The sequence below is a fragment of the Henckelia pumila genome, chromosome 3 (assembly GCF_033568475.1).
Source record: "Henckelia pumila isolate YLH828 chromosome 3, ASM3356847v2, whole genome shotgun sequence".
NCBI classification, from domain to species: domain Eukaryota; kingdom Viridiplantae; phylum Streptophyta; class Magnoliopsida; order Lamiales; family Gesneriaceae; genus Henckelia; species Henckelia pumila.
This window is the reverse complement of record NC_133122.1, coordinates 48,647,974-48,668,571: the sequence shown is the minus strand read 5'-3', so window position 1 is coordinate 48,668,571 and position 20,598 is coordinate 48,647,974. Positions and strand designations below refer to the sequence as shown.

At 36.0% G+C, this 20,598-nt stretch overlaps 3 protein-coding genes across 16 annotated transcripts; 1 reads left to right on the top strand and 2 right to left on the bottom strand.

Annotated features, from left to right (window-relative positions):
* Positions 1-307: 307 nt before the first annotated feature.
* LOC140886231 (cysteine-rich receptor-like protein kinase 42) lies at positions 308-3,769 on the bottom strand. The gene is made up of 6 exons (XM_073292736.1): positions 2,902-3,769; positions 2,572-2,685; positions 2,129-2,479; positions 1,813-2,047; positions 1,474-1,618; positions 308-1,353 (listed from the first exon to the last, which is right to left on the bottom strand). The coding sequence occupies exons 1-6, from the start codon at positions 3,767-3,769 to the stop codon at positions 997-999; spliced, it is 2,070 nt and encodes a 689-aa protein (XP_073148837.1). The 3' UTR covers positions 308-996.
* Positions 3,770-6,133: 2,364 nt separating this feature from the next.
* On the top strand, positions 6,134-12,051 carry LOC140886234 (uncharacterized). Of its 3 annotated transcripts, none has more exons than XR_012151484.1 (15): positions 6,134-6,355; positions 6,749-7,073; positions 7,161-7,246; positions 7,646-7,746; positions 7,927-8,049; positions 8,219-8,288; positions 8,782-8,868; positions 9,084-9,149; positions 9,244-9,336; positions 10,088-10,144; positions 10,276-10,404; positions 10,531-10,621; positions 10,797-10,866; positions 11,109-11,302; positions 11,693-12,051. XR_012151484.1 is itself a non-coding variant. In XM_073292750.1 (15 exons), exons 2-15 carry the CDS (start codon positions 6,851-6,853, stop codon positions 11,778-11,780), a joined length of 1,497 nt encoding a protein of 498 aa, XP_073148851.1. In that variant the 5' UTR covers positions 6,139-6,355; positions 6,749-6,850; the 3' UTR covers positions 11,781-12,051. The 3 variants fall into 3 exon arrangements, 2 of the variants coding, with proteins under 2 accessions (XP_073148851.1, XP_073148852.1); XM_073292750.1 differs by having other exon boundaries at positions 6,139-6,355; positions 10,797-10,885; XM_073292751.1 differs by having other exon boundaries at positions 6,141-6,355; positions 7,167-7,246; positions 10,797-10,885.
* A 174-nt stretch (positions 12,052-12,225) lies between these two features.
* On the bottom strand, positions 12,226-20,203 carry LOC140886232 (DNA (cytosine-5)-methyltransferase DRM2). 12 transcript variants are annotated; one of them, XM_073292738.1, is made up of 11 exons: positions 20,059-20,192; positions 19,833-19,898; positions 19,343-19,436; positions 19,046-19,192; positions 18,089-18,188; positions 17,963-18,009; positions 17,153-17,272; positions 16,248-16,395; positions 14,348-14,442; positions 13,521-14,228; positions 12,226-12,859 (listed from the first exon to the last, which is right to left on the bottom strand). In XM_073292738.1, exons 3-11 carry the CDS (start codon positions 19,373-19,375, stop codon positions 12,425-12,427), a joined length of 1,833 nt encoding a protein of 610 aa, XP_073148839.1. In that variant the 5' UTR covers positions 19,376-19,436; positions 19,833-19,898; positions 20,059-20,192; the 3' UTR covers positions 12,226-12,424. The 12 variants fall into 12 exon arrangements, with proteins under 12 accessions (XP_073148839.1, XP_073148838.1, XP_073148841.1 ...); XM_073292737.1 differs by having other exon boundaries at positions 19,343-19,401; XM_073292740.1 differs by having other exon boundaries at positions 19,833-19,911; positions 20,059-20,177.
* Between the last annotated feature and the right edge of the window lie 395 nt (positions 20,204-20,598).

The window sequence follows — 20,598 nt, the reverse complement described above, 5'->3', positions numbered from 1 at the left end:
ATATGGCTATACATTTATAATTTTAGCAAGAAACATCGTATCTAACAACCAAACATTGTGTCTAGAAGAATATCCGGCTAGTGGTTGATACAGAAAAGTTCTTATAGAGACTCATCTTTAAGACATTTATCCATACGTACATTCAATCATTCATATTCATCATTGTAATAAAAAAATACATATATCATGAACCCACGTAGAAAAATAAATGTTGCTGATACAGTTGAAGTCAACTCCTAATAGTAAAAGCCAACTCCCAAGTAACCCATTGATTTCGACTCCCATGTTCCAACAATGGGAGAGAGATTGTGTTCGCTTATGACCGTCCATAAATTTGTGTCCCACGAGAGATTAGGGTTTTGAATTTTGACCACTTTCGTACATATGACATCATATATACAATTAATTCAAGACAAGATGGTTGGGAGTTTACCAAAATCAGTAAAGAATAAGCAAATTATGGTCCTGAAAACCGCACAGCCACACAGGTGTTCCGGCCGCATATAAATGATAAAATCAATTTGAGTCGGAAACAAGAGCCTACATTTACAAATTCCAAAAATATCAAATTTAACGTGTAATCCTTCTAACTATCACAAAAAACAAACCCCATGCAAAATATTCTTTATGTCTCATATTTTGATTTGATGATGGGTGTATGTTGCATCGATCAGGTGCTGCAGAAGGCCAAAAAAAAAAAAACCAGCAAACACGTACGGAATATCACCATGATTCAACCTCAACACATAAGTTGGAAGTCATGTATTCTGCACAAATATCCCTTTCCTAAAGGCTTGGAGAACTCTTCAGATCGATTTCCACTACTTCGGACTGTACAGAAGCTACTCAGTCGTAACCCTTAACCGAATCCAAGCAGTTGTTTTACCTCATTTTGTTTCACTCAAGAATATGATGGACTTTCTTGGATTGCAATAGCTAAGACCTAAGAGTTCTCCTCTGTATTCAAAGCACAAAATTTGAGTACCGGTTTTTGAGTCAGTTCTTCGCTCCCGAGTTATCCGTAGAACTTAGCATACCAAAAGAATCCGTGGAGGGGTCGAGTTCTTCAAATTTTCTAACCGTGTTCGATGCAAAACTGCAGGATGATGTTGCAGAGGCAGGTGAAAGTTTGCTTGTGCTTAAAAAAGGAGGTTGATTTGGTTCAGGAATTTCATAGTTTTCATCAGTAAGCATTCTAACAACTTCGAGCATAGATGGTCTTAGAGTTGCAGATGCCTGTGCGCATAGAAGCCCAGTTTTTAGAACTTTTGATGCCCCCAATGCTGGAAAATCGCCTTCCAAACAAGGATCGACTGAATCCGTCAATCTATGTGTCTTGTAGAGCTTCCAAACCTAATGCAAGAGAAACAAGATCAAGTGATACGTGTGGAATTAGCAAGCATTAATTTTTACACTACACAGCGTATTTGACGGGAAGAAAATTAAATAGACATGAAAAGTATAGAAGATTACCGTCTGTATAAGAGAACCAAATTCCTCCATGACTGAATTGTTTTTCCTACCACACACAATTTCAAGAACCAGCACGCCAAAGCTATAAACGTCGACCTTCTCAGTAAGTTGTCCCTTCACCAGGTACTCGGGAGCCATGTATCCTCTGCATCGTGAAAAAACCCTTGCATTGTTTTAGTATGATGATATTAGCAAGGGAGAATTCAGAATTATATTAAGTGGGGGGATGGCTTATGATTTTGGGGGGTAAAACTTATATCTTTGGGGTTGAGATGGATTGATCGCTTTGGACACGCCCCTGCAAGGCAAGCTAAGTTTAAATGAATGGTTTTTCCTTACAATGTGCCTGCAATTCCTGTGCTGAGATGAGTTTGATCAGCAGCGAAACATCGAACCAAACCAAAATCTGCTATTTTGGGATCTAAATTCTCATCCAGAAGAACATTACTACTCTTAATATCCCTATGAATGATTCTATACTCGCAGCCTCCATGGAGAAAAGCTATCCCTTCTGCCACTCCAACAATTATATTGTGACGCTCTTTCCAATTCAGAACTTTAATCCTGTTTCTAGCTGAACGAGGAAAACAAAATATTGATAAAAATTTGTATCAAAACAAACCAAAACGTTATGTATACTTGAAAAGATCCATACCGAAGAGGTATTGATCAAGGCTTTTCCTGGGCACGAATTCGTAAACGAGAAGGCTTTCAGGGCCTTCGATGCTACATCCCAAGAGCTTCACAAGGTTCTTGTGCTCTATCCCATATATCAAATTCACCTCGTTGAAGAACTCGTCTACCCATTGTCGGGTGCTGAATAACAACCTTTTGACAGCCACGGTTTTCCCATTTGGTAGTGTTCCTCTATATACAGAACCAGCTCCTCCTTGGCCTAATTTTCTTGAAGGATCAAAGTAATTTGTTGCCTTCTCTAGAACTTCATATTTGAATTGCAAGTTGGATTTGTTGTAAGAATATGAAATTTGACCAAGATTATTCCGCTCTGCATTGGACAGTGTGATGCGGTTTAAAAAACTCTTGCAGAAACATAATACAATTTAGACAGTTCTTAGTTTCTTGAGAAGGCACAATTACCTTGTTTTCTCTTATTCCATCTTGTATAAGCAGCAAAACAAGCAAAGAGAGAGAGCATACAGAAAGCTATTGCAGACGAAGCAATCGCCACCGTTTTTCCAACTCGAGACACACCTATACATAGATGGAAAAAAACAAGAAACAATTGGCTTTTAAGTATTTACATTTTAAAGAACACTAACAACCAATGTCCAACAACACCGAATCAAAAACTAAAGCATGATTATGATCAAAGCCAAGAAAGAACAAGAAGAAAACACAGAACCAACCAATAACACACACCAGTTAATTAATACTTCTTCAAAACCCGAAAACTCGAACCAAACTCACCAGAGCCACGCCTCTTTTCGACGTCCGGATTCGAGAAAAACTTGTGAGTAGAATACCTCAAATAACAACCAGCATTCAAAGCTCTCCCTTCCTTGCTCGGAAAACACGCTTTCACCTCTCTACTGGCCTTACCCAAACACGCCTTACACCCCTCCACGCTCACCGTCTTCCAACACTCCGCCAATCCAAACACGCCCCTAACCTCCGCCGCCGCGTGCCCCTCGCCCGCCGCCGCACTCCGCGCCACTATATCAACTAATTCCCCTACTCTCTCCCCAAAATCCAAATCGACCACCCCTCCACCGTCCGCCCCTTCGATCGTACTGTTACAATTCAACCTATCCACAACCGGGTCCACACTTTCGTTGTAAAACATATAATCATCGTAGCGTAAAAAGCATCCGTCGAGGAATATTCTCCCCGCCACCGCCGTCAGGCAGCGGGGGAGGCGCGTGCGGCTGGCGGCGTAGCACTGGAGGCAATCCTCGTGGCTCAAATCGCCGTAGCATTGGGCGAGGCTGAAAATAGAAATATTGGTAGAATTCACGACGTAGTGAGCCCAATCATGGGCTGTGACCAGCTGGGAAAGAACTTCCATTTCTTTGACGAACAGAGGGATGTAGCTACTGTTCGGCGGCACGCGCAAGCCACCACAGAACAAGCCGGCTTCTGAAATCCTGGGATCCGGTCGACAAAAAGGGAGACAAGGGGCGATGAAGATAACAAGTGCCACCCAATATTTGAGAGAAGATGATTCCAAGTACGAGGTTGATGCAGGGTGCATCATCGTGCATGGATCAAAGTGTCGATATAACATGGAAACAAACGATTGGGAGCGAAGAAGAAAAGGTGTGGCTTTCGGAATCATCACGCAGCTTTACAGATATTTCTTGCTTGAGTTTGGTGTGTGCATTAAATGGGTGCTGCGGAGATCACAGTTCACAGGTTTGGTTTTCTGATGTTCCTACTTTCGTGGGACCTTTCATTTACATTCAAAAGTTATACTTACACTGTTTTTTTTTTTTTTTTTTTTTGAATTAATCTTTCATTTTTATTATTGGAGAAACCAGTCGTTGCCACTGAGATCAAACGCATTGATCAAGTATTACCCAATAGACTCATTCATTCAAGAAATTGTTGATATTCGAAATACAACTACCGATCATTGCTATAACAATCACCTATTAGCTACTCCACAAACCCTGAAAAACCTTGTATACTAACCTTATGTTCAGCATCGTTTGTTTTTTCCGAGCAAATTTTATAAAACTTTCTAGTATGAGAAAAAATTTTGAGTTCGAAATTCAATTGTGACAATCTCTTCTCTCAACTCAAAAAAAATATCTATACTATATATAAAATACGAACATCTTAGTAGTTTCTTGATATGTCCACCTTTAAATTTTTTTTCCTAAAAAAAAACCCACACAAAATTATCAATTGCAAAAATAAAAAAAATCATATTAAATCAAATGCTTTAAAAAAATAAATCTATATTATATACACACAGAAGATAATATATATATATATATATATATATATATATATATATAACGTTACACACGTAATACATGTGCGTTACGGCTAGTTTAACATAATGTAATGATACAAAATCGTGAAAAAATACGGTGTTAAATATAACTGTATTGTAGATTGTAGTGTATATTCCAGACCATATATAAAAAAATAAACGAACCTTAAATTATTTGTCGGATGAAATGATAATTACGTACAATAATCTTATGCTCCTTCAAATTAAGAATGGTCGGTGGATCACTACATATGAAAATATACCACCATTTTCACATAATTTATTTTTTAAAAATATTGAATTGATTAATAATAGGAAAAATGAATTGTTTTCCCACAAACCTTTTTTTTAAAAAAAAACTTTCAACAATAAATATATTCGTTGGGTTATATTTTTAATTTATATCTTATGACCATTGCATGTGTTTGCCGTACTATATTAATTATTGATATATCCTCCACGTATGAAGAATTATTTTTTAGACTTTAGAGTAGGTGGCTTTCCATTATTTGTGTTATTTGGGCCTCCAAATTTATTAAGGAGTTAGTTGAGTACTTATTTTGGGCCCATATGAAAAAGATGATATAATACACGTATACCATATTATAATGAATTGAGTCATAATACTTATTTTATTTTACTTCAAAATGTGACCTATATAAAAACTAGCATAGTATATATTTCTTGCAATGATAAAAATTAAGCTTTTACTAGTACTTCCAAACAAAGATTTATTTTTATCTTTAACCAAAATTGTCGACTAGTGATTGGTGAACAAAATGTATGTTTATTCCTTACTTGCACAAAAATAAATCAACTGTAAAAATAACTAAAAAATAAAAATATCTTTACACACGAAAGAACCAAATATGTTAGTAATAGATATAATCATCGAATAAACAATTTTTTTTTTGTTTTTATATAAGATGTTCGTGCAAAATTCTCACTAAACAACAAAAAATTTGAGTTTCATCAATTTCTTTCGATGTAGCATAAACTCACCTCAATATACACTGTGTATACACAAAATTAGTGGGATAGCTCTAAAAGTCAACATTTGATTATGAAATGTACTCTATATTTTATGACTTGGATTTTAGACATTAACAACTCGTGGAGAATACCAAATAACTTAGTATGAGTGTTCACAAGGGCTCACTTATTCAGATCCCAAATTATTAAAAAGACAACTACTGGGAGATGAAAAGATTCTCCCTAAACTGAGATGTGAAATTGACCACCACAAATGGGATTCTTGATTTTTATATGATATGATCGGATTTCAACCTATTCCAAATTTTATAAAATATAATCCATAACTTTCATCACACGATCCCATTCTCTCTACTAATTAATTTTCGATCACATATAATATAGTAATGGAAAGTATTACGATTACACACACACACACAAAAACTTTATACCTTTTCATAAATTAATCATGTCATACAGATTAATTAAAATCATTCAAAAATATTATTTTTTTATTACAGATATAAATCGAGTCAATGTATCACACGACTTACAAGATACCAACGCATAATTATGTTATAATCGAACAAATTTCAAATTTTTTGTTTTTGAAAAAAATAATAAAAAAATTTAGGAATGGGCCGTTGTGTAATTTAGCGAAGGTGGCACTTTAATGAAGATAAAGCACTTGTAAGTAAAGAAATTGTGAGTGAAAGGAGACAAGACAAAAATAGTAATAATAATAATGATAATAAATATAAAAGAAAACCCACATGAACTGAACAATCTCCCCCTCCCTCCAAACACTCTTCCTGAGATATAGGATTTTCCTTTTTACCAAAATATATTTTCTCCTCGAATTTTTCAGACAGATATAATCTCTGCAATTCATTTGATCCCATCAAGGTTCTCGCAGTTTCGTCTTTGTCGACAGCATGCACAAACAATCAGGTTTGCTTTTTTTTTAAAAAAAAATAAAAAATTGATTCCTCTTTTCAGAATTATTGATTCGGAATTCGAATCTGAATTTGAGGAATTATGGTTAAATATGACGTGAAGATTCGTGGGTTGTTATCATATGTATGTTCGGTATAATTGAGTTGGTTGGATCCAATCAATTATTTTATTCGAAGATATTCAGATAAAGACTGGAAAATCATCTCGCACATCTTATAGTATTAGCAAAGTTTCAATCTGATTTTAGGTCGCTGTTAAATAATTGACGACTTGGAGTTAAGGGTAGAGATCGATTCTATATCAATGAGCATCACTGGATTTCGAATTGTGATATCTAATTATGTTAATTGTTACGGAATTCTTTCTAATTATGATTTTTTTTTTCAGCTGGCTTCAGAATCTGGAACTTCTGGGTGCCGCGTTGATGCTGAATAAGAGGGGTTTGTATTTTTGAATAGCTGCAACTTTACCGGGGTCCTGTGGGCAGATATGAGAACGTCAATTCGTGCTATAAAGCAATTAAGATGCGCTCTTCCGAGTAAAGGGAATTTTATTTACAACGGATCTAGGATAAGACATTATCTTTGGTTCAATGTGAAGCACCGTGGTTTATACAGCCCATCCAGTAGTGCAGACATCTGCCAATGTAGACATCCATCATACACGATTTTCAGAGCTATGTCAGTACATGCAGCTAAGCTTATCAATGGAGGTTGTATTCCTGGTTATGTGTGCAACCTTTTTTTATATATGGCTATCTATGTGAATAGGAAATTTGAATTTCTTTTAATTGGTTTACTGGCAGAGCAAAATAGAGGTGGACCTCTTGTAGAATATGAACGGAGGATTGCTGCTGGGGAACTATTAGATGGAGATGCTTGTCAGGTATGCTAATTATTCGTTACTGGTCTTTGGTGATTACACGATCAGCTTTGCAAAACTGTTAATATGGACTCTGTTCATTACAGAGATTCAAACTCTGGTTGTTTAGTAAGTCTAGATGACAATAGGATGATGGCCGTTTTTTAATTGCAAATTAATTTGGCATTGTCCTTAGAAAAGGCTAAATGATGGTGAAGTTTGGATATTTTATATGACTAAATGTCGTGATCAGAAAGAATTGAATACTGTTCCTGATTACTTCAGTTCATCATAGCATAGATTGTGGATGTTAATGTACATTTTGAGGTTTGACAAATGATCTACATCCTGTTTAAAATTGTCTCATCAGTGTCTTATGACGCCATCTTCCCCACACTAAATATACTGAATAATTGTTTGCAGTTAGGTACATTAGGTGAGCTTCAGCGACTGTATCTCGAGCTAGTTCAAAATGCAGAAGCTTGTCGGTTGGATCGATATGCCACGTCCGAGAAAGTTGGGAGGTGATTCTATCTAGGCCTCCAATTTCTAGCATCATAATTGGTATTGCTAGGCGAAAGATTTATCCATTCACTTTGCTCCAGTTGTCAACTGTCTTTTTTCAAAAATAATATTAATAATAAAATTGTGTTCCATTTTTTCCTCTGGTACAGATTAACTTTATCACTCTTGTCTATTTGCAGGAGTAGGTGGTTATGGTCTCGTTTCATGCCACAAACTTCATATGCACCAGTGAAAGGACTCTATCTTTATGGAGGCGTGGGCACTGGCAAAACTATGCTGATGGACTTGTTTTTCGATCAGTTGTAAGGATCACAAAGAATTAGATTGGGATCATACTTAATTTAATCATTTTCTACACACTGTTGGGTTCTCGTCGTTATGATTGTCAGTTGTAGGGCCATAAGCCAATTATGTGGTCTGAAAAAGTAAACAATCATCTCTGCTTCTCACTCACGTTCCGCATCTTTCCAGGCCTTACAACTGGAGGAAAAAGAGGATCCATTTCCATGACTTTATGTTAAACGTCCACAGCCGCTTGCAAGTAATATTTAAGCCTTCTAAAAATATGATTATTGGAAGTTTATTGATGTTTCATAGGAAAGCCATGGTGTTTATCCAAGCTACTTCAAAGATTTTTTGGGGATCACATCTAAATTGGATTTCATTTTTCCATTTATCTGCATATATTTTTACTACATGTTGGTTTTATCATTTTGTCCATTGATTGCAGGACAATAATTACTCCATCTATTTTCTAATTGTTGGTCGAATTTGCCTTGGATTGGTTGTTTTTAAAGTTTATTCTTATCTCATTGTTGAATAAATTTCTGATAGACTAGATGGGTGGAAATGATGTCTTTTTTCTTTACATATATTTGAGGTAAAAAGGGGATCAGATTCTCCAATTTTCAAAATTTCCATTATTTATGTAGGCAACACATCATGCATCCTGACATTTACTTTTATCATTTTATGTGTACAATTTTTTTATCCTAGTGGATATTTCAACTTTTCTGTTTTAAATTTGATCACAGAAGCACAGAGGTGTGGCCGATCCTTTAGAAGTTGTTGCTGGAGAGATATCAGATGAAGCAATATTATTATGTCTCGATGAATTCTTTGTACGTCTAGAACCGCCTTGTCTTACCATTTCTTTGCTTGAGGTTGTTAAGGCTATTTAATTTTTGCTTAGGACAATTTACAAGGCTTAGTGATTAAATCAAGGAGCACCATTACTATTACTATACTAGCATGTGGCTTCAGTGGTGGAATTTCCCAGGATGGGCTCTGTTTTCTTTTCTTACTTAATAAAATTATGAATTTTTCCCTTTCTTAGGTAAATGACGTTGCTGACGCATTAATTCTAAATCGTCTCTTCAAGCAATTATTTAGTAATGGAGCTGTAAGTGATTATTTAACATGCAATTTAGAGTTTTAATATCACCATACTTCGACTCATGGCATTTTAGTAATTTTGTGATGTGAAACATGAGCAGATTCTCGTTTCTACTTCAAATCGAGCTCCAGATAATCTTTACGAAGGGGGTCTACAGAGAGATCTCTTTCTTCCATTCATCGCTACTCTGAAGGTGATGCTTAAGTCTGTATCTCATGGTCACTATGAATGCTGAACAAGAGGCTATGCTGCTGTTTGGTGGCCAAGAGAGTTAAATTTTCTGTTTTGAGAATTTTGATTTCATAATTTTGTTGTTCTTGGCAGCCAATCATACATCGGACAATCATATTTTTTTCTCTTCCTTTTGCCTCAATCTTGTGGGGTTGGTGCTGATCCCTCTTAGTCAGATTTATGGTCCGCCCATTTAACCAGTCCGTCGTGTACATGTAGGCTGAAGCCTGAAACTCTAGACATGATTTTTCACAAAATGTCTTGACCAGTTATCACACAAAGAGAGAGTGATGTTTTATGACTCACAGTAAAAGCTTCTTAACTATACATGTAAATTATAATATTAACCCTTCCAATTCCCGCGAAAGAAGGGTAGTGAAAGCCTAATCATATCGTTTGTCCGATTCAAATCATTTCCACCAAATCGATTTTGTTAATCAATTTTTTATATCTTATCCTATAATGGCATTAATTACAGTATGATTTATCATTTTTAATTCTATCTCACCAACTGAGTGCAACATAATGCTACATTCATGCAGAATGACACTTCAGGCATATTTCCATATGTTTATTAAACTTTGAACTTTGAAGATATTCGATCATCTTGTTGTTGTAGCATCAGTGCGTATTACGCTTGTTTGTTTACCGAATTATTAGGAGGAATAAATTTTAACTTTACCAACCAAGTTAGTAATATGTTGTTAATGCAGGATAGATGTATAGTTCATGAAATCGGTTCATCTGTCGACTACAGAAAACTGACATCGGTAATCTTTGAGTCTGTTTCAGCATCATGTCAACACCCTGCACACTCTCACGCATCTTCCATGTAAAATATCAAGAGACACGTTTGTGTTTTGTTGTGCTGTCCATATAATTAGTTTCATCTGAATTTCAGGCACAGCAGGGTTTCTATTTTGTTGGGTTACATTTATCTAGCATTCTTAAGCAAAAATTTGAACAATTAATTGGGGAACAAATAGCTTTTCCACAGGAGGTGGAAGTTGTTATGGGTAGAAAATTGCAGGTAATTCCAGTAGCACAGATTCAACTATTATCTATTTCCCTCGGCAGTGCTTGAAATAGCATCAGAAGTAAGATAGGCTTTGATATTAAGCTTTTTTCCTTTGTTTGCAAATTTCTTACTTCTTAGGTTCCACTTGGTGCCAACGGATGCGCATATTTCCCTTTTGAGGAACTTTGTGACAGACCTCTTGGGGCTGCAGACTACTTTGGATTATTTAGTAAGTTTTATCCTTAACAGATTTCTTGAGTTTTTGTTTTGAGTTTTTGTTTCACGTTTTGATATTGCATGACAATACAAGGTTGCATCTATGATGTTACATGTAAATTCGTCACGGAAGCATCATTAACTATATGTTATATTAGTAAGTATCACACTTTCCTTTTGTTTATCAGAGAGATTTCATACTCTGGCTTTGGAAGGTGTACCGGTTTTTGGCCTTCACAATAGGACTGCTGCATATCGGTTCGTCACTTTAGTCGATGTTAGTCCTTTTACGCTAAAAAGTAAATTATACTTCTTTATTTGCTGGAAGTTAGATATCTGATTGTAGATTTTGTTAATGACTACTCCACTACAAACATGGATTTTTTAAACTAAGTTAACTTTTTTCAAAATCTAGATTTCAACTAGCAATTTAGTTTTTTTGGCATCTCTCGGATTGGAGTATGCAACTTGACCTTCTGAATCACCACTTGCGTGTGTAGGTCATGTATGAAAACAAAGCTAGATTACTGTGCACTGCTGAGGCAACTCCAATTGAACTTTTTGAACGGGTAGTAACAATAGCGGATGCTCAGCAAATGGCGCCCAGAACCTCTTCAAGATCAAGGAAATATGATGTTTCTGACATTTGTGTGGACAACGAGCTGGGTTTTGCAAAAGATCGCACCATTAGTAGGTAAGAACAACAGAAGCAATAAACCCTTTTTATTTGGCCATGGTACATGCATTCACTAACCAAGGCACCATCTTATGGAACAGAAACAACAAATCCCCAAAACCCTCATGTAAAGTTGTGAAGAATTAATGCTATTTATGTGTGATCAAACGTCCCTTTATTGTCCTGTGAGTTGGCAAAAAGAAGTATCAATGTGCGGTTGTAGTAATTCCCATTAATGCGCTATTGCAAGATGCTAAATCTATACGCTGATATTTACACTGCATCTCAAGCACATATACATCGAATACTTGTGATATTCTCGTATTGGAATGAGCTAAACTCCAAAAATGTCGACGATTTTTCTACTTTTGTGGTTAGTTCTCATGGAGTCACCTTTTTGGAATGCAGATTGACCGAGATGAATAGCAGAGAGTACCTGGAGCAACACGCTGAATTGTTTGAAGTAAATGAATTAAATCACATAAAGCAAGCATAGCATGCACACCATTTAGTTCTCAAGTTCGAGGAACTTAGAGTTGAAAAAGGTTCCTCACATTGTGGATAGAGAAGCTGGTGGTGATTTTTTTTGGTTGCGAGTCACCAGTCAGTCACGCAGCCAATAATCGATCTTTTATAAAATAAATACAAGTTGATCCCAGGACAAAAACTTGGGTGTGGACGAATGATTGGATTGAAGTGAGAATTCTTTGGTACATTTTTTTTTTCCGGAAAAGATTGCTGGACCACTGTTTTCTATAATAAGAGAATGCTGCCTACTACTTGTTTAGAATATAGTTTAATCATCAAACGACCAGAGTGTACAAAGTCTTTTATAGCAACAATTTAATGTTATTCGACCATTTGAATAGGGGTTGACAAAGTAACGTAGTACAACTACAAAGCATCAACATTGCTTCTTAATGTCTCACATGATGCATTGTATCAAGGCTATAAATCACGATCCATGTTTCAACGTCAATATTCATCATCCTGTTTTAGTCTAAAACGAGCTAATGGTAAATGATGAACCTTGAAGCAATCTTAAGGTACCAAGGCCATCAAATAATATGGACTCAACTAGGGGGGGAAAGTGTAGCCTCGTCAGTAAATACATTTAAAGCAAAATATGTCAAAAATAAGTTACAATTTCCTACCCATTATGCACTTCACCAAGTCTAAAATACGGAAATAATCATAAAACAAGGATGATTCTTTCCCCTCTAGCCCATCCCTGCTCACCCTGTTGCTACCTGCAAGGTTGTTGCAAGGGCTTCCACCAACTACCAGATCAATACCACCTACGGTATTTATGATTTGCTCTATTCTCTCCCCATCTAGCATTTGAACATCATCGAAGTCGACCAAGCTACCTGTTTGGTTGGTCTGCTCCCACCAGCTCCTGACTATATCTCGGTTCACTTTAGATTTTTCAACCGAAACAACGTTTTTCAATTTGATGCCGAGACGGTGAAGTGCAACTTCAGCACCACCAATCCCGGAGAACAGGGAGAGAATGTTTATTCCATTTGGATAAATTTTCTTTAGCACAGACAGATGATATGCTACAGTGTCAACCTGCACCAACAAATCTGGTTCTTTAAGAAACATGAAATTTCAACAAGAAATGTGAGCTATATGCGGCACTGAAAGAAAATAGTTTAAGTAGACTGTTTCAGTCGTTGCATTTATGGCAAGATTCAAAGTCCTGAATAGAGTGACAGGCAAGGGCCCACGGTTTAGTGGAGGGGGGCAACTTAGTGAGATTTTGTGAAGGAAAAACTGAGAAGTAGTTCCTAAAAGTTCTCCCAAACACTACCTTAGCACACTACCTTAGCGTATCAATTACAGAAACTTAGTCTATATTTCGTTACAGTATGATAACCCTTCTAAAAAACAATGCAATCAGTTTACTATACTTCAAGTTAAAAAAACAACTCTATTTTCAATTTTAAAGAATTCCACAAACTACTAAAACTTATATAATCCAAATCTTGCATTTTTAGATGAGGTGACAGCTACAATAGGAAATATCTATTCAGAAAACCAAAGAACAATACAACTTTTCCCATAACACCAAAAAACATCAAGCATTAAGCAATATGTTGAGAAAGCTTGTGAATAATTTTTTTTCCCTTTTATTATACCATCCTCCACTGCCAGAATCTCAAGATTTTAAGGTGTCAAGTGAATTTTGTGAAGAGCTTCGGCGACCAAGATAACAGGAGAAAATTGTAACCTGGAAAGAATTGCCAAGAGATTTATATCTCTCTGTTCTGCTGATTCCACCTCCCCTTGTATGATTCTTTGGAAATCCCAACAGCATCTCCACTTCATCTGGCTCAAGAGGAGCAACCTTGTTCTTCCCGACCCAGACCAAGTTCCACTTGCGGCATTGATCCATAACAAATTTTTGCACTGCCTCAGGAGGATCGCCATCGAACCTCTCGACAGCAGTGCGGATCCTTTCTGTAAGTCTCGCACTTCCAATTGCCGTTTGTATGCAATTAAGTTTATCCCTAGAGTCCCAAGAAGGCCACCACTTTCTGGACAACGGAAAGGCTTGATGGATGGTAAGAGGTGGAAGTGGAACAAGTGGGAATCTGTCTTCAATTGGCAGATTATGAACATACCCTCTTTTCCTCGCAGTGGCAGAAAAGTACTTTGAATCAACAAATTCCGGTTCGATGTCATAGAGAAATCTAGATATAGTGTCCCAAACTCCCTTCGGGGCTAAGGCAACATTCTCGTAGTAGAAAAAAGGAGGACCAATTGACGACTCCGACAAAGACCGGTGAATTCTTTCAGGCTGCTGAGAAGGAGTGCCATACCCTATCATTGGGTTAGGCAGGCGAATTGTCTCTTCTTCAGGTTCACTTTTCCTTCTAACCATTTCATGCAACTTTCTCTTCTTAAGTGTGCCATTTCCACAGTAGACATGTTTTGGCTGTGAGGAGAAGAAATTTATTCGTTACATTTAAATCCATCTGATTAACTTTGTGAAATAGTATATCTAAGATAAACCACCAAAGATTGCATTCAGTCAAGATAGATATTTATGGTAACCTTGGAAACTTCAACTGGCAGATAACAGTCTTCTTCTCTAGCCATTTGTGCGGCTAATATGAAATCCGCTAGTACTTCGTTAGAAGCATCTGTACCTGCAAAAACTGTGATATCAGGAAGAAGATAATCCAAACCGAAAATTACGCTACTAAGGGTGTCTCCAGTTTTCATATTTTTAGAATTTAGCGTATGAAAATACGAGTCCAAACTAAGTGAGCAAGCAAGCTTGCAAACTTTTCGAGATTGCTCAAATAAAACCGGTTCGAATGGTAGTCGAACTTGAGCTGCACTAAAATATTTTTCAAGCCAAGTTCAAGCCCAACAATTTAGTTTCGGTGCTCACAAGTTGTTTAAATTATCATTACTATCATTGAGGTAATCCCAGAATCCAAATCCCAATAATCTCTCACACCCTGCTACTTAATTAAAACCCTCACCCACTATCAGCTCCACCACCTTCCAGCACTGCGTACGTAGCCAATTCACCAACATGTCGTCCACTTCCTGCACTGTCTTACGCTCCGCCTCCACTCGAGTCTAATATTCAATTTTTCCTGCTATTGGCACTTGAATAAATTTTATTTTTTCATTGTTGCTTCATATTTATTTTTTGTTGTGTTCTAAACTGGTATGTATTGGGCATGAATTTTTATTTCTGTGTGATTATATCAGATATAAATTTTGAATTTTTCTTATCACCTTCTTTCAATCTCCTTTCCTGCTCAATTTTGCTGTTCACCCTTTTCTAATGGTGTTGGAGCTCAACAAGCTCGAATTAATGTCCAAGCTTGATAGGCTTGAATGCGAAGCTAGCTCAAGCCATAAATGTTTGCTAATGTTTGGATCTATTCGATTTGTTTGAACCCTAATGTAGAAAAACAAAGGTCCCTTAACACTTACGGTTATTGTCAGAGTCAAAGCAAGCCTCTGAAATGGTTAATAAGAAAGCAAGAAATTCAAATGCACAATTATTGCTAATTTGAAGGGTCTATGGTAGGAATGAACAAGACGACAGAAATAAGATCATCTAACTCAAACTAATTGGAGTTGGCTACAACACAAAAATAGTTCTTTTGCCACCGAGAACCATATAAAATAGACAAGATGCATCACATGCAGTTCCCTTTTGTAACCAACAAGCATTGAAGCATAAGTAATTCAGAGAAGTCAAAACTGTTTCAGTATCCACGTATAACAAGATCGCATATAAAAATGTATCCATTTAAAACAGACATCACGAAAATCATGTCGAACTCCCTGGATAAAAAAGAAACTGAAACCAGGACAAGGAAACATGGGATTTACGACTTTTTGTCAGAAAAAAGTTTCAAAGACTCTAAAGCTCAATCGCACTAACATACAACTAAGAATGGAGCAGCCACCAGGTATTCAACCTCAACCCCTTCCACCTGGCTGAGGCACCATGTTTTTTATGTCTTGTATTACTATAACCTTCCCTAAATGTAATATCTATTCTTCACAAACCCACCCTGTATGTATTCCAACAACAATTTCAAGAAAGTTTGAACTATTTCAACTAAATTCAAATATGGAACAGCATACTGTTGTAATCAAAGCTAATGTACATCAACTCCATTATTCCAAAGAACATATCATGCATCGTCCTTCATATAAAATGATATTAATATTCCTAACCACATCCTTCCGCCACTATGAAATATGAAACATGTGCCCTAAGAAAGGGAATGATGCAATGGAGAAAACAAAATATTACAAGCCACAACAATTAACTCCCAGAATAAAAAGAATTTGCACAAAATAAGATATGTAACATGACTAAAGATAGTCCAGAAAAGAATTCAAGGTAAAGCATGGTCATACTATTTATAGCAGCACAATTTTATAAGCAATAGTTGATAGCAGCATTTTATATACACACCACATCTCTCCATAGCTATTGAGGCATCATCCAGGGTGAATCCCATTTTGGCCAAGGACAACAACTTTCTCTGTTCTTGACTTAAGGATCCCGTACTTTCCAAGGACAACAACAATTTATGTTTCTCAGACATAGAATCAGTCTCATCCTGCAAGACGAATTCGAGAATTATCTACAGTGCAATAAGTAGAAAATGATAAAATAATCAGATATCCATGCTGCAGATACCCAAGCTTAGCACTGAATTTCTTTCCATTGACATTGTAGTAAGCGTGGCAAAAAGATCCTCCATTAGCCAAGAGAGACAATTTCAAACTGAAACACTGAAGCCACATTCCTAAGTAAAATTCAAAAAATTCCCCAGTAACCTAAGGACTCTAGAGCAAATAAATGATTATCCAAGATTTTCAACTTGTTTTATTTAGTATCATGGTGTACACAACTTACATGGTACAATCACCCTTCACCTCTGTGCTGAACTTTTATTTAGTCCAAGGATAACAGGCAATACCCTAGCTCATTAGTTTTCATAGAAAAGGACATATAAGTCATGACAATAACATAACCGCTCTAATGCATCCTCTAAAAGCTAGATATTTAAGTTGCGAATATCAGGCTATGGTCCTAATTAGTTCACGGAAAATATGTCCTACACAAGTAACCTAATTTCGTACCAGGTTTATTTTTTGTTGCTGCATGTAGAGATAACACATGAAGTGTAAAAGAGTACAATAAGATTTAAAATGGCCCAGCTAATATCCCACATGCATGAGCTAGATGTAAAAGAAGAATGTAAGTGAATCAAATGTAAAAGAGTACAATAAGATTTAAAATGGCCCAGCTAATATCCCACATGCATGAGCTAGATGTAAAAGAAGATTATAAGTGAACCAAAAATCACATACAGCTATTTCATCCTCAGACCAGCTATCCATGTCTGAGAAATCATCCAGAGGTGGATCATACTCTGAAGACGCTGGATCAGACCTGGTGCTCAACTGCTGTTGAGGAGATTCCTCGAGTGCCTGCAAAACTAAACTTATTATAAATGCTAAGTGGGCTAATGATAATCAAGTTAGCAGTTGCAAAAAATGCTTTCTTGGGACCAATAAATGGTTAAAGTGAGTGTGGTCCCCGGGCACTTCACATTGAACTACAATTTTAGATGAGTTTAATATAGTATTCAGCTAAAATACCCACTCTCGAGGAATAATAAACGATAAAAAAGAAACGTGACATCATAAAAGATACATATTCTGGTCAAAAAGCATATGTTTCAGTATATCACAACCAGAAATTAGCTAACTTTGAAATAACTTTCATCTACGCTTCATTAAAGACCCTCTACCAGAACCACCATAAGATCAGACTTCAATAACCATCCAACAACATTATTCATTCCCTTAAAGAAAGCAGAAATCATGCTGAATTTGGACCAGTAATTATGTTCAACTTAAGTCAGCGGCCGCTAAAATTGACAAAATCTATTATATTCTTTCTTTTTTTTCGAGAAACAATAATATCTTATATACGTGAAATATCCGTGAATGACAAAAGAAAATACCAACTCCCTAATCATATTAACAGGAAGCACACGTCCAATCTCTTAAAAACATTCTTAAACTCTTTAAGAGATCTACTCTACGTAGTAGTCCTAATCTTGATCTTTTCCCAACACTCTGCAAAATGTAAGAATCAAGGCAAGCACCACTCACCGAGTATGTTAAAAGAGTGTTTAATATCGAGTCGGTATCTCCTTCTCCTACAAGCGTACTTACATATTAGACACAATATCACTGATGTAATGTAAATTGATTCGATTGAATAACAATGTTAAGTACCATTTTCCTCAATTGCCTTGGATACCAGATTTTCTGGAAACCCCATACCCACAAAACGCTTGACCAACTTGGAAAAAGAAGCAACTTCTGACGAGCTTGCCTTCAGAGAGAGAAAACATTAACTTAAAAAAATATCCGTTGAAATGGATTAGTTTATAGCAGTTAATTTTCAAGTAAAATTGAGCAGTTGGTTGACTTTAACAAGTTTGAGAGACGGATGTTGTACAACTGTCACAGCATATTACTATTACTATTGGAGGGTACTACAAAACAGAACTTAGAATCTCTATTATTTTCTAAAACATTGAGACTGATGCTCGAACTCATCGCGTGAAGCAGAAAAGAAACAAGTACCTTCAATTATTTAGCTTTTCATTGCTTGGCATCAAGAGTGTATCAGACAAAAACAATCTTATAAGCATCTTCAAAAACTATCTACTCTGTTATCAGCGGCATGCTACATAAATTTTCTAAATAAATAATGTTTCTTCATATTCTCGCTTTCTTCCTTCTCATCCAAACTCTCATGTCTCAATATAGACTAGACATGAACTGGCAAAAAAAAGCAGCAACAGTGGCTTTATTTGTACAATTAACAGTAAAATGCGATCAAGCTCTCCAATGACATCAGAAAATTAGTTGACAAGAACATCACTAAGCTATTTGAGACAATTTGTTACATACAGCTGCTTTTCAATGTTCTCATGTCAGGGAGGGGGAAAAAAGCAGTGTAAAAATTAAACCTGCTATTATGATGACATTTTGACTAATAAATAGCCAAGTCATACGATCCAAAAATTTCACATTTAGCTAAGGTGCTGATTGTGGAAAAATATTGAAAAGTTGACTGCATGAAAAAGTATTGTAACTCTACTGCCAAGAACTTATTCCTTTTGTTATGAAACAGACCCGCTATTCAAATTACATGTTACATATAAATATAAAACACACTTTTACCTCCATACTTCCTAGAATAGCCACTGTGCCATGATTTGTTAGAGTTGGAGAAGTAGATACAGCAGTGTCCGTGAGAATATCCAGATCATCATCTGTAGTCCAGTCAATGTCAGCGCTTTCCTCTCCAGAAGCATTTCCACCCTGCTGCTGATTCAAATTGACACATGCGTATTTACCTTAGACAAAGTTGTAGAGTACAAAAATATCTCATTGTAATGAAAGGAAGACATGCAATATAGAAGCTTCAGAGGTTGCCAGAATGACATGCGATGGCAAAAGAAATGAAAAAGAATCTACCATGTTTTCTGAAGTTTGATTAGGCACAGGCATCCAACCTGATGAGTAGAGGAGTTAATCTGGATCCAAAATGAAATTTTGTGAAGTAGTTAAACTGCAAAAGATGGGCGCGAACAGTAGTAAAAACAAAACTTTAATCAATTGGAATATATATAGACAATTTGTTCTCACAACTTCAAAACCAGGTCAACACAAAGAAAAATAAAATGGGAAAAATCGCATACACCAATTTAGTTCTTAATTAATAGGCTAAATTGACTTCAATTTCAGTACATGAACTCGCAATAGCTCAAAGATTCAATAAATCAAAGCAAGCCCCGAGCTTTTCCCCTGCGCACGAAAAGAGAATTAGACCGGCGAGATAAGAACCTTCTCACCCCTTGCATGCTTGTCGAATCTTTAAACTACTACACGGAGCTCATCATCGGGAAAATAAAGGACACTCTTTCGTCGCAAAGGGAAAACGTCAAAGATCCATTAAAAAAATTACCTTTATAATCGAAGTTACACAGACACCCTTACGGCACACCCAATTAATCAACAATGCACCTCGTTCCTGCAATCAAAATCTGGAAAAGAATTAAAAAAATCAAGGAAGAAAACAACAGAATTAAACCGATTGACGAATAATAAAACAACAATCGAAACACGTAACACTCAAAATCATGAAAAGGGGGATCAAAATGCTCCGTTTCTCACAGAGAACACGACCGTACCTGTTGATTCAACACTGCAAAGATGAAATTGCGCAAAAAAAATAAAAAAAAGAAGGAAATAGGGAAAATTCAAGAACGCAGAAGTCGTGCCTCCGAATAAGCTCCCAAGGAAGAAAGAGTGACAGACCTTTCAGTGTAATGTATACGCCCATTCCACAAAATCTGAGAAACGAAATCAACGCGCCAAAGACCGAATAAAATTAAATAAATGCCCCCTTAAATTATTATAATTTCATTTTTTTAATTTAAGAAATTTTGGATTTTCTACTATTTTTGTATTTTTGTATGATTTATATGATATATGTGAATCAGTTAATCCTGAAATACCAATTTTTTAAGATAGTTAAACAAATGAAATAATATAATGATAAAATAAAGTACATAAAATTTTAATAAAATTAGTACAAATTCAATGTAATAAGAGAAAAAACTTAAAATGATGAGATTCAGTATAATCTAATGATCGATAATATGTTATTTATTGGTGTAATATAGAATGAACATAAAATAAGTTGATTGATTTGATAAAATAAAGTTGAG